We start from the raw sequence: 13,679 nt of genomic DNA on the forward strand, positions 1-13,679 counted from the left end.
TTGGTTTTTATTTTTTAATTTGATGTTTGGTTATTCTGTACATTGGGTCTGTAAATAGGATGAAAAATATACAATAAATCTATATAGTAAATTATGTTTAAATGTTAGTTGTCTCTACTAGTTATTGGGCCACTGGCCAGATTTAAAGATACAGTGCCATTCAGGCCACCCACTTTGTAAATATACTGAACTACTTCATTATGAAATTTTCATTGAGTTCCTTAAGGTACCGTATTGGTTATAAGAAGTCATAATGTTGTAGTTTAGCAATTACAGATTGCTATAATGATCACCATATTGTAGTCCCAGGCAATGTTCCCTCTAATTCCACCTCTGCTATGTGCAAAAAAAAAAAATATATATTTTGTGCATAGAAGAAATGCAAAATTTTGTGTTTTCAGACAAAATTCTTCTTAAGCCACAATTTATTGTGTTTGCTGGCCTCAAAATTTGTGTGTGCGGGCACGAGCGCACAGCTTAGAGGGAACATTGGTCCCAGGTATTATTCCTGTCTGGGCAAAATGCTGGGCTTTTTGGTATTAAGGCATTATTACTATTATTTCTTTAAAACATCAATCAATTTTTTTTGTATTATTTCTCTAGTTCTGTATTTGGCAAACATCTAGACATTCACACTGGTGGGATTGATCTTGCTTTTCCTCATCATGAAAATGAAATTGCTCAGTGTGAGGCATATCACCAGACCACACAGTGGGGGAACTATTTCCTTCATACTGGTAAGTACCGTGCATATAAATGCAGATCATTGCATGGTATAGTTGTTGAAATAACTCTTTATATAACATTTCATAATAAGCCATGACTAGTCATTTCAAGGAGAGTTTAAGCTTACTAAATACAAACTCATAACTTGCTAGTTGTCCACCTAGATGCCCACAGCAAAATATAAGAAAATAACTTTTCAGTGTGCTGAAAAATCCAAAGCTGGGATAAAAATATTTAATCAGTGTTAACCAAACTTTGGTTCAAAAGTAGAGGTAGGCAAAATCAGTACCTGAGTGCAACCATTTTAGAAGAATGAGGAGCACAATTAGATCACAAATATATATTACTTGACCACTAGAGGGGGAGATATTGCTTGTGTGTATGTGTGCGACATACAATTTTGAATAACACTTTTTCTAGTCAAATTCCCAGTATTGCTGGGATATTGTATTTAAGAATCAACATTCTTTAGCTCTCTTACTAATCATGGTTCCTGTGGCTTTTGATTGATTTATTATTGATCTGTAAAACCCTCTCCTGAGGGTTTGCAAGAGTTTTGGGCCAGCGGGCAGGGTGGACCTTGGTCCCACAAAACATTTAAATCAAATGCCTTTTTGCCAAGTCTTTGAGTGATTCTTGTGATCCGCTAAAAGTTCTATTAATTACAGGCTGGCTGCTTCTGTATATGGACAGGAATCGGTGTATCATGGGAATCTGTACTAGATTGAGTGCAGCAAATTCGCACCATATGTAAATGAAGGGTAGCATGAAGTGTAAATGAGTAAGGAATTAGGGCAACTCTGAGATTTAATCTGCATCTCCTAGCATTTTCCAGCAGGATGAAGTGGATTCTGGGTACAACAGCACAAGGGTCATTAGGCTGTACAATGCTGCACTTTTGACAAAGCTTGTAAAGCTGTTAGGCCAATGGTTAGGGATGCATTAAATTCAGGATATGGTTTGGTATACAACATTTTTTTGTTTTGTTCTGCATTGATGCAACTTCTGTGTTTTGTATTTTTATATATGAACATTAGAGTGTTTAGATTCCTACTGTACCCCTGTTCGTAGGGGTTTGACTGGATCAATAGTGTATAGTGTATCTGCAGATTAGGCCTATTCTTACCAAGTCAGCAGCTTGTCTGCCTGTGTATGGGTCCCTCCGACGGGTGTGCCTAATCAATTTTCCCAGGCCGCCCTCCCTCAGCCCGAGCCAGCACGAGACTTTCGGGTTCCTTTTATAGACCCGTGCTGACCCGCTTCACCGATGACATCACAAACGGGGTGGGCTGCACAGACGGGTGTCCATAAAAGTTGAACCCGGAAATTGGAAGTCATCATTTGTAAGGGCAGGGAGAGCAGTCTGAAGAGTTCAACCCACACCAGCACACGACCCAGAGAGGGGTGTGCGAGGACGGGCTGAACCCGCCCGACCCGCTGGTATCGGGCCGGCCCGCAGATCACCAATGGCCATAAAGTAGAAATCCACTTGTTTGGCAACCTTGCCAAACGAATAGATCTCTCTGATATGCCCACCTCAATCTTTGGGCAGATATCGATCGGGGGAAGCTCATCGGAGGGCCCCTGCCCAATAAGATGCCGACTTAAATCAGCCCGTGTACATCCTACAGTTAGTTGTTTTGGTCAGGTTACGTCAAAAGTTGTCTTGAATAAATTTAAAGAGATACTGACAGAAATTAAACCTTTTTTACAGCATTACATTGTCTTTGCATGCTACGGTATTTATCATTTTGCCATTAAAGTATTTACCTGATGCTTTTACATTACCCATCTGACATCCTGTATGAGGGTGCTGCCATATTTGAGCTTTAGTAGTCTGTTAACAATAGTTACATTTATCTACAAAAGCAGACCTATCGGTTAAAAACGGTCAACATGAGCTGTAGGTAACTTTTAATGTACATTTTTAATTTTAAGAATATTTTTTTTCATGTCCGTATTACTTATGGCTGGAAATTACCTTTATATTTGGATTCAGATGTTAACTATTGCATGCCCAAATGTCATGTGGATAACTCTTTCCCTCTCCCTCTCTCTTTTAGGGCATTTACATTTGAAAGGAAATGAAGAAAAAATGTCAAAATCTTTGAAAAACTATGTGACAATTAAGGTAATGTGCCTTCTATTTTGTTTCATACACCAGACTGACAGGTGATATTGCTCATGCAGATTTAGATCATGTTGTAAAGACCTTATTTATTCATATATTCAGGTGTTTCCAGGTGTGCTTACTTCCTCAACCGCTCGTTGCTTGCTAGCTTGCACACCTGACCCACTGCTGCTGGTTGCTTACTCACTTATGTCCTCCCCAGCTGCTCACTGACAGCTCTATTGCTCCTAGCAAGCCACCTCTGTTGCCTGCCCATAGTTCTGACCTAGGAAAATGGTAGTTGTAGTTACTATGTGAACATAAGTCTTCATATGTCTCTTGTATCCCCCCCCTCAAAACAAAAAAGGGTGAACTGTAGAGCACACCTCTTCATAAAATAAAACCACTATTTAATTATTCATTAAAATCTGTGCTTCCAACTATGCCCCAGTAGTTCCCCATCTTCTTTTCTGCTGATTCACTGCACATGCTCTGTGCTGCCGTCACTTACTGAGCTTAGGGACCCACTCACAATATACAGTACACATAGAATAGAAATGTCACAATATAAGGCTGATTATTAATTAATACAGATAATTACTACATGGCAGCACAGGAACCAGTGCAACTAGCATCAGAATTTAAAAATCAGCCTTGTAGCATCAGCTTATATTACAGACCAACCTCATTTTTGACTTGATAATTTACAACGACCCCTAAACTTCGCTTCTCAAGAACTGCTCAGAGCCCACTGAGCATGTGAGTGTCGCAGACATCTGCAAGCACTGGGGGACATTTATAAATTTTGCTCAGCGCATATTTATTTCCATACGGTTGTTAAAGGAGTTCTTCTTCTTTGAATTAACTTTTAGTTTGACGTAGAGTGCTATTCTGAGACAGCTTGCATTTGTTTTTCATTATTTATTATTTGTGGTTTTTGAGTTATTTGGCTTTTTATTCAGCAGCTCTCCAGTTTGCAATTTCAGTAATCTAGATGCTAGGGTCCAAATTACCATAGCAGCCATGGGGTCAGTGACCCCCTTTTGAAAGCTGGAAAGAGTCAGAAGTAGAAGGCAAATAATTCAAGAACTATAAAAAAGGAAAAGTGAAGACCAATTGAAAAGCTGCTTAGAATTAGCCATTCTATAGCATACTAAAAGTTAAATGAGAGTTCAAGCACCCCTTTAAATGTGGCATGCATTTTACACAAATACCTTTTAAATAAGATGGGTGTTTGGGTGAACATGACCACTATTATTTGTGCAGTTATATTTGCACATTACATGTACCAGTCTCCAATTAAACTGCCTGTCCTTAACCATCGGGTAACCCTATCTGGAAACTATCTTCTACAGTTCAACAATATTAAACAGTTTAACCAAAATTGTGCTTAAATACAACCGTTCTTGAATTATTCATAGTACAAACATTTTAAGCAGTAGCTCAACTGCAGCATTGCCTGACATCTGGTAGAACTAGAATAGAGTTGTACTTATTCAAATAGACATTACTCTGACAATTCCTAATGCATTTTCTTGCTGAGTAAAAACAAGCCTCTGCATCTGAGAGCTGATTTATTCCAAATTGTTTAAACTGATTCAAATGTGCTCTTTTCTATCTGGAATCATTTTTATCATTGTGTAATTGAACAATTACAGTACAATTGAAAGTAATCCTCACTTATGCATTGTATAGAATTTTTGTTTACCATTGGACAGTGTTCTTTAGTCTTTCTCATCCTGGGCAATTCTCTGAGCCAGTATTTAATAAATTCTTATGTAACCTTGGGATTACATTTACATTTACAATATGACACTTTTTTTCTAATGTGCTAATATATGGGTCACCCAGCTGTTATGTGTAAACTTCTTTCCACCTAGCAGCTTGCTTTTTATACACGATTGTCTTAGAACATATTTGTGTTTTAAATGCTATATATATATATATACGTAAGAAATGTTGCTGGTTGTATTACTATATTAATTGTGGTAACATTTATAATTTATACTAGAACCTAGATCCCTAGATACAGTTTGGGAACCCCTCTTAATTGTTTGAAGTTTTGTTTATCATTGGCTGAGCTTTCAAAGTAGCAACTTAATTTTAATTTATAACATGCCTTATGGAAACAGTAGTATTTCAGCAGTGACGTAAAGTTTATTGGATTAACAGAAAATATGCATCATAACAAAATTAGACAGGTGCATACATTTGGGCACCCCAACAGAGATATTACATGAATACTTAGCTGAGCCTCCTTTGTAACAGCCTCTAGTTGCCTCCTATAGCCTTTGATGAGTGTCTGGATGGCGGTGTTTTTGACCATTCGTCCATACAAAATCTCTCCAGTTCAGTTAAATTTGACGGCTGCTGAGCATGAACAGCCTGCTTCAAATCATCGCATAAATTTTCGATGATATTCAAGTCGGAGGACTGTGACGGCCATTCCAGAATATTGAACTTCTCTCTCTGCATAAATGCCTTTGTAGATTTCCAAGTGTGTTTAGAGTCATTGTCTTATTGGAATATCCAACCCCTGCGTAACTTCAACTTTGTGACTGATGCTTGAACATTATCCTGAAGAATTTGTTGATATTGGGTTAAATTCATCCGACCCTCGACTTTAACAAGGGCACCAGTCCCTGAACTAGCCACACAGTCCCACAGCATGATGGAACCTCCACCAAATTTGACAGTAGGTAGCAGGTGTTTTTCTTGGAATGCCGTGTTCTTCTTCCGCCATGCAAATCGCTTTTTGTTATGATCAAATAACTACATTTTTGTCTCATCAGTCCAAAGCACTTTTTTTATCCGAAATGACTGTGGCTTATCTAAATGAGCTTTTGCATACAACAAGTGACTCTGTTTGTGGCGTGAGTGCAGAAAGGGCTTCTTTCTCATCACCCTGCCATACAGATGTTCTTTGTGCAAATTGTGCTGAATTGTGGAATGATTTACAGATACACCATTTGCAGCAAGATGTTCTTGCAGGTCTTTGGAGGTGATCTTTGGGTTGTCTCCAACCATTCTCACAATCCTCTGCATATGCCGCTCCTGTATTTCATACAACTGATTACTGTTTCACTAAAAATCTTTGTTCAGAAAACACCCCGACTCCGATCCTGGGAAATGAAAGACATACCACTGTTATCTTTTTTGTTGAAAGTGGAGTAAATTATTATGCAGGCTGAGAGGGGTCCCCAAACTTTTTCATATGACTGTTAATGTATAGAGGCAACAAGGTTTATGTTAACTGTGCGCCTAGTTTTGATGCAGAATGTGTTTTTTTTTCCATTTTAGGAGTTTTTAAAGTCCTTTTCCCCTGACCATTTAAGAATGTTTTGTCTTCGTTCAAAATATAAATCAGGTATGAAATTTATAATTTCACGTAATGATTTATCATTATATTTAATTTATTTTCTGCTATTAATTTATATAAATCGTGGGAATTAATAGTATTTTTCCATTAGGTCTGTGATAGTCACATGGTTCACACTTTTTGTTTTTTCTTCTCTTTATTTCGATGTCAGTTTAGCATTTCTATTAAAAAGTATTTGAATGTCTTTGCAGCAGTGGAATACAGCAAGGAGTCCATGCATGATGCAGTAAATACCCTACACCTGATCTCTTCATTTGTCGATGATGCCAAAGCCTATCTGAAAGGTCAGCTGATTTGCCAGCCAGTGCAGGAAACTTTACTCTGGCAAAGGTAAAATAACATCATCCTCATCATTAATATGCAGTGCTTTAATAACTACTTAAACCTTATTTCACGTGTGTTTTACATGCAGCTAACCCCATGCTAGCTATTAAGGGAAAGGTATATTCGGGAGATTTGTCGCTCATGAGTAACACAGATTTCCCATGGGGCACAAATCTCCTTTTATGCCACTGCTCTAAAGGACAAACTGCAATTCATTTTTCATCTCTTATTTGGGTTGGCTCATGTTAGGTAGTTTTTATCATCTCTGTATTTGATAATTCTGCAGACTGTAGTGACTTAATCTATTGTATTGTTCTTATACACACTACAGCTGTAGGATTTATTATTTGAAATCCCATTCCCATACCATCTAAAATATGGTACAGGTATGGTATCCATTATCAGGAAACCAGAAAGCTCTGAATTACAGGAAGTGCCCATCTCCTACAGAGTCCATTTTAATAAAATTATTTAAAAGCATATTTCCCTTTTCTCTGCAATAATTAAATGGAATGTAAAGGCAAAAATATAAAATCCAATTTTTACTTTCTTTAATGAAAAAGAAACCTATATACTTCATTATACTTTAATTGAAAAATGTCTACTGTTTTTATTAGGGATGCACTATTTTGGATTCGGCTGAATCCCCAAATCCTTTGCGAAAGATTTGGCTGAATCCTAATTTGCATATGCAAATTAGGGGTGAGAAGGGGAAAACATTTTTTACTTCCTTGTTTTGTGACAAAAAAATCATACAATTTCTGTCAGATGATTTGAATTCAGTTTGGCTGGGCAAAAGGATTCGGCTGAATCCAAATCCTGCTGAAAAAGGCCGAATCCCGAACTGAATCCTGGATTCGGTGCATCCCCAGTTTTTATAAGAAACCTGGCTTATGCAGTGAAATTACCCTTCATTTACTTGCTCTGACTGCTGTGGATAGGAAACTTCAGATGGTCCATAACTGCTCTGCAGGGAAACGATCATACTTTCAAAATTGCAGGTGAAGATACTTTCCAGAACTCGAGCAGCTTTGTTTGTTTCCCTGTAGAACAGCTGGTGACCATGTAGAGATTCGTATGCACGGCAGTCAGAGCAAGTAAATGAAGGGGGAATTTCACTGCATTCAGTCAGGTTTCAGATTTATTATTGGGGATAGGTTTCTTTTTCAGTTATTAAAGTAAAAATGGGATTTTATTTTTGCCTTTACATCCTTTGTTTCCAACTCCAGCTGCAGGGACAAAGATCATGGAGCCAGATTTAAACAGATAAACTGGGATTTTTATTTGGAAGATTATATTGCTGCAGCCACTGGTTCTGGGGAGTTGGAGAAAGTTTGTATTAAACCATACAAAAACTATAAAATCCAAATTAGATTACACAAAAAAACACAGGACCCAGTGCACTCTGCTTATCCTGATTATTAATCAGTCTTGCTGTATCAGCTTCTATGGCAGATATTATTTGACTTGTGCTGTTTCGATAATTTATGATGATCCCTAAGCTTAACCTCCCAACTGAAGCCCAGACCGCACTGAGCATGTGCACAGTCTTGGTCTTGCAAAGATGTTTAACAAAGTTACAAGATGGTGACCCCCCCTCTGGCCAAATTTGAAAGCATAAATCATTTGTTTAATTGGGCTTCTGGTGCGGTAAGTTTATGTTTAGTATACAAAATACAGCATTTCTAGGCTTATTCTATTTTAGACTTTAGTTTCCCTTTAAACAGTACCTTGTACTTGATCCCAACTAAGATATAAATAAATCCTTATTGGAAGCAAAATCAGCCTATTGGGTTTATTTAATGTTTAAATCATTTTTTTTAGTAGACTGTGGGGTTTATTTATCAAAGGTCACATTTTAGTGCTCTATGAGCTTTTTTAGACCTCGAATGAACTCACAACTCAAATGGTTTCTGATTTAAGAAAATTCTTGAATGTAAAAATCTCGAATCAGTCGAAGTCGGAGTTAACAAACCGAAAACTCAATTGATCACTTTTTCGGCTGAAAACCCGCTGAAAAAAACTCGAACATCATGAAGGCTATTAACATCTTCAGATTGTTCAAGGGACCTTTGCGATTGACTTCTACATTTTTCGGATTCAAGCTATTTCCATGGTCGAGGTATAATAAATCTCATAAAATTCCACTCGACCCTTAATAAATCTGCCCCTTAATGTTTGGTTATCCAAATTAAGGAAAGACTAGAAATCTGGAAAACCCCAGGTCCTGAGGATTCCAGACGAACAGTTTTTCTCTGTAATAAGAGAAATAACAAGACAACAATACTTAATAATTTAAGTGGCATAACAATTCTACTGGGTTTTTTTTGGTTGGCAGCTATGTAAATCATACTAATTAAGTATTAAATTAAATAATCTGATGAAATTCTACAAAAATAGATAATTGAAAATATACGATTTCCTGTTCTAAAATTCCCTCTCGCTCTTTGTCCAAGGCTGAATGAAACAAAAGTAAATGTTAAGGCTGCATTTTCAGATGACTTTGACACCCCCCGAGCAGTTGATGCAGTTTTGGACCTCATTCACCATGGCAACAGACAGCTTAAGGCTGTTTCCAAGGTAACCCATCAGGATGTAATGTAAAGATGGCAGCTGTCCACTCTGCAGCAGTCTAAGAAATGTGCCGTAGATTACTCTTGGCTTATTACCACTAAAATAAAATATCTTTAATGAATACGTGATAATTCTTTGTGCTTTGAATGCAGGTATCAACTGGGCTTATGTTTGTTATAGTCATACATTTAATCTGCCAGATGGTTTCATTTAAGTTTAAACCTTTCCTGAAAAAGGCAAACTAAATTGCATTTGTTCATCGGTTTTCTATGCACTGGTCTGTGCTGAAATACATTAGATTTGTAGTTGCACATATTTACTATGTACCCTACCAAGGGAAGACAAGACATAGGTCTAAAGCCAATAGTATATAGACAGAGTAAAATGCTAAATTTAAAGGAAAGTGCATATTTGTTACGCAAGCAGCCTAAATTGGCTCTTCAAAGATACCAGGGGGTGAGGTTGGTATAAGGAAAATACTGTAATATTTTCTGGCATTAAAAACCCCATTGCACTTGATTTGCCATTATACACAGAATCCTGGCATTCTATGCACCTCCCTTTGGTCTGTTTAATTGGCTTAAAGCTGCATCGAACAAGGTACTAAAAGTTTATTTTTGGGTGAATTTAGAAGCAGGCAAAGTTGCCTCTTTCCATTTCATCCAGCTGCGGCTTTGAGTTTATACTCAGTGCAAAGGTTAGAGTTAGTTGTGTATCACCTCTGGAGGCCAAAAGCTTCTCCTCCTCTAAATAAGGCTGGCTCCTCCTCTTCCCTACAGTTCATTTGTCCTGCCACAGGAGGTAAGGACAGATTGTAGGTACAGAAGACACTGAAAACAGAATTTAAGGTACTGGAGTCTTTAGTGTCCATCTATTATATCAGGCACTATAGGTTCTGCACATAATATAGGATAGCTGAGCACTTTCAGGAGCCTCTTTATAACAGTTCCTTCCCTACAGACAAGATTCATGGATGGCATAAGTCTTCATAGCCTTGAACGCGCTGAGTAACTAGTTGGTTTATAGGACTAGCAGAGCTGCCCACTTGCACTCACACAGGGCTTGCTGAGCAGCCCCACAGTTTGGTTATTGGAGATACCCCTTTAAATACATAGGCTAGTTGAGCAACCTTGATGGTTTAGTGAGACCCACTACTCCTAAAAGATACGTTAGGCTTGGCTGAGCGCCCCCCCCATCCACTACAGTTTTGCCTAGCTGAGCAGCCAGTATCACAATGATTGGTTTGATTCTGAACTCCTAGAAACCAGAAATCATTACCTGCCTTCCTGATGGCTACTCAACCAGTGTATTCTTACTCACTCCTGGACCTGCCTTCCTATTGGCTTCTTCAACAGTGTGAACATTTTCTTTATCATTAAAATAACCCATCAAACCTCAGCCTCAGTACAACATTGGCTTTAGTGCTAACATGATTCTGTAGCATTATATTACAGTTTATTATTCTGTGGCAATCTGCACAATATCTCAGTCCTGTCATTGTGCCGAAAAGCAGACTTCACGCTTTTATGTGTGTTTCGCCACCGACATTTATCTACAGCCTGAGCTAAAGAATCACATGAAAATCTGGCAATTGGCGTAATTAACAGTAAATATAAATTAATCTGCTGTTTCAGATTAGTCTTTTAACTACAAAATACTTCACCCTCAACAGCTAATATATTTCCACTTATCATATACTGTATATTGTCTTGGCTCAATTTATGGCTTTGGCCAAGTATTCAGCATCGTCTTAGTTATGAAGGAGCCAAGGAATGGATTGAATGTCAGTCTGAGAGTTCATCTAGGTTTCCTGTCTGTTGTAGGAGTCAAGCTCTCCCAGGAGCCCCATAGTTTATGGTGCCATGGTCTCTTACATTGAACAATTTCTGGAGATAATGGGAATTTCCTTGGGCCAAAACCAGGTATTGTTATTGCCATACTTCACTTTCTTTTTACTATTTTGTATGCTAGTGTGTGGTTAAAAGAGTTGTTCACCTTTGAGTTAACTTTTAGTATGATCTATAGAGTGATATTCTGAGACAACTTGAAATTAGTTTTAATTTTTATTATTTTTATGGATTTTAAGTTATTTAGCTTTTTATTCAGCAGCTCTGGTTGCTAGGGTCCAAATTACCATAACAACCATGCATTGATTTGAATAAGAGACTGGGATATAAATAGGAGAGAACCTGAATAGAAGCATGAATAATAAAAAGTAGCAATAACAATAAATTTGTAGTTTTGCAAAGGGCTTGTTTTTTTTAGATGGGGTCAGTGACCCCATTTGAAAGCTGTAAGGAATCAGAAGAAGGAAATTCATTCAAAAACTAAAAAAAAAAATCATGATAACCATTTGAAAAGTTGCTTAGAATGGGCCATTCTATAACATTCTAAAAGTTTGCTAAACTTTTTGAAACAGTTTGTGTGCTGCTGCAATGAAATCCTTATGAAAGGAAATGTGCACATCCATTGAAATCATTAGTCATTCATAGGGAGCAGTGTGAGTGTTGTTTAAGGTAGAACAATGATTCATCTTTGCAGTCTTTCTGGTTATTATGTCTAGGTTTCAAAATAAAATTGCTTTAAGTAGCTAATGGTAACATCTGCTCAAATTATATTAGGGATGCACCGAATCCACTATTTTGGATTCGGCTGAACCCCTGAATCCTTGGCGAAAGATTTGGCCCAATATCGAACCAAATCCGAATCCTAATTTGCATATGCAGATTAGGGGTAAAAAGGGGAAAACCTTTTTTTTAACGAAACTCGACATAGACGGAACTTCTGGACAGTTTAATATAGCAGGTTGCTGGACAAAATTTAACGCGTTTTGGGATCAAATCCCTTAATTATAGGTACCTATGATTAAGGGATTTGATTCTGAAACGCGTTAGTTTTTGTCCAGCAACCTGCTATATTAAACTGTCCAGAAGTGCCATCTATGTCAAGTTTTGTTATTGGATACAGTGGGGACACTGGAGACTGAGCACCTGGCAGGGGGAGGAACGAGCGGTCTCTTGAGCAGTCTCTTCCTTTTTTTTTTTGTGTGTTTTTACTTGTAGAAAAGCATATGCAAATTCGGTTCGGCTGGAACGAAGGATTCGTCCGAATCCTGGATTCGGTGCATCCCTAAATTATATGCACGAGAGCAACATATTTAAATAGCCTCTGTGATGAATCATTTGCTACATTGAGACTTTCTCTGTTACTCTTGACTGATACGTTATGGTGGTGTTCTAGGTCCCTGCAGAAGAGAGACACTCCGCCATGCTTTTCAATGTAGTCGAAGAAATGGTCAGTTTCAGAAGTAAGGTACGCAATTACTCCCTGGCCACACATGAATCAGCAACTGCAATAGGACAAGAAGAAAAGCAGCAATACAAGGAGAGGAGGCGGCAGTTGTTACTGGAAAGAGAACCCCTCCTACAGGCTTGTGACATAGCGCGCCAACATCTGGCTGTGTATGGCATAAATGTTAAGGTAAACTGACAAAACGACCTTTTGAAGTGTGGAAATGTCATTCCTGCATGAAGTTAAAGGACAACTAAACCCCTACTAGTAGTAACAGACCCTAACCTCTCCCTCCCCACACTGTGTATTAAACAGAAAGGTGCCCCTGAACAAAAAACCTGAGCCTAAATGCAGAGCTGGGCAGTGGAGCCATCTTCTGTCCATTAGCATTCTTTCATGTCTCCTCGTGACACAAAGCCTGTAGGAGTGTGCACAGTTGGGCTTAGTCAGGAATCCGCTTCAACTGCACATGCTCCCATAGGCTTTGTGGTGGGCATATTATATACCCTTTCTATGCCAGTTTTTATCATCTTAATGTTAGGAACTACTGCTTTATGGAAATTCCATGCAGCAAAATGTCTTTTACACTTGATTGTTATTGAAATTTATATTTCAGGACCGTGGAGATACATCAACATGGGAACTACTTGATCGCAAAGAAGAAACCTAAGTTCATTCTGTAATGTCCATTTCTTTTAGATATGTAAAAATATTTTGTATATATTTATTAAAATAAGTTAAGGCAATTGTTGTGTCTGCTGCATGTTTACTCCAGTCAGCTGAGATGTCTGAAAGCAAAATCACTTGCCTGCAATACAAATAGACAAAACAAATGCAACTTGCATGCCTTTTAAACTTTAGATAAAGTGCTTACTTTTCAGTTTCCTGACCAGAAAAAAGATTAGGTTAATCAGGTGTCACAAACTCCACATGTGCTGTGGCCAGGGTACACGCTGCTATTTCGGGAGATTAGTCACCCAACGACAAGTAGCTTCTTCTTCGGGCAATTTATCTCCCCGAACTGCCTTCCCGACGGCTAGAATGTAAATTGCCGGCCGGATGGCAGTCGCATTACTTTGGCTTTTCAAAGTTGCCCAAAGTTTCCTCGTGAGGCAAGTTCAGGCAACTTCGGAAAAAGAATCCCCATCCTGAAGAAGTGCCATCGTGCTGGCGATTTACTTTCTAGCAGGCGGGAAGGTAGTTCGGGGATATTCGTGCCCGAAGAAGCAGCAATTTGTCGATGGGCGACTAATCTCCTAAAATAGTTGGGAGATT

At 38.2% G+C, this 13,679-nt stretch overlaps 1 protein-coding gene across 2 annotated transcripts in view; it reads left to right on the forward strand.

Moving 5' to 3' along the window:
• Positions 1 to 13,150, forward strand: part of cars2.L (cysteinyl-tRNA synthetase 2, mitochondrial L homeolog) — a 28,933-nt gene extending 15,783 nt beyond the window's left edge. For both annotated transcript variants that reach the window (NM_001089901.1, XM_041580921.1), the window contains 8 exon segments: positions 604 to 737; positions 2,790 to 2,857; positions 6,137 to 6,203; positions 6,407 to 6,545; positions 8,996 to 9,119; positions 10,937 to 11,035; positions 12,354 to 12,593; positions 13,021 to 13,150. In NM_001089901.1, coding sequence (NP_001083370.1) covers positions 604 to 737; positions 2,790 to 2,857; positions 6,137 to 6,203; positions 6,407 to 6,545; positions 8,996 to 9,119; positions 10,937 to 11,035; positions 12,354 to 12,593; positions 13,021 to 13,074 — 925 coding nt within the window. In that variant the 3' untranslated portion in view covers positions 13,075 to 13,150.
• Positions 13,151 to 13,679: the final 529 nt, after the last annotated feature.

Source organism: Xenopus laevis, chromosome 2L (genome assembly GCF_017654675.1).
Source record: "Xenopus laevis strain J_2021 chromosome 2L, Xenopus_laevis_v10.1, whole genome shotgun sequence".
Lineage (NCBI taxonomy): Eukaryota > Metazoa > Chordata > Amphibia > Anura > Pipidae > Xenopus > Xenopus laevis.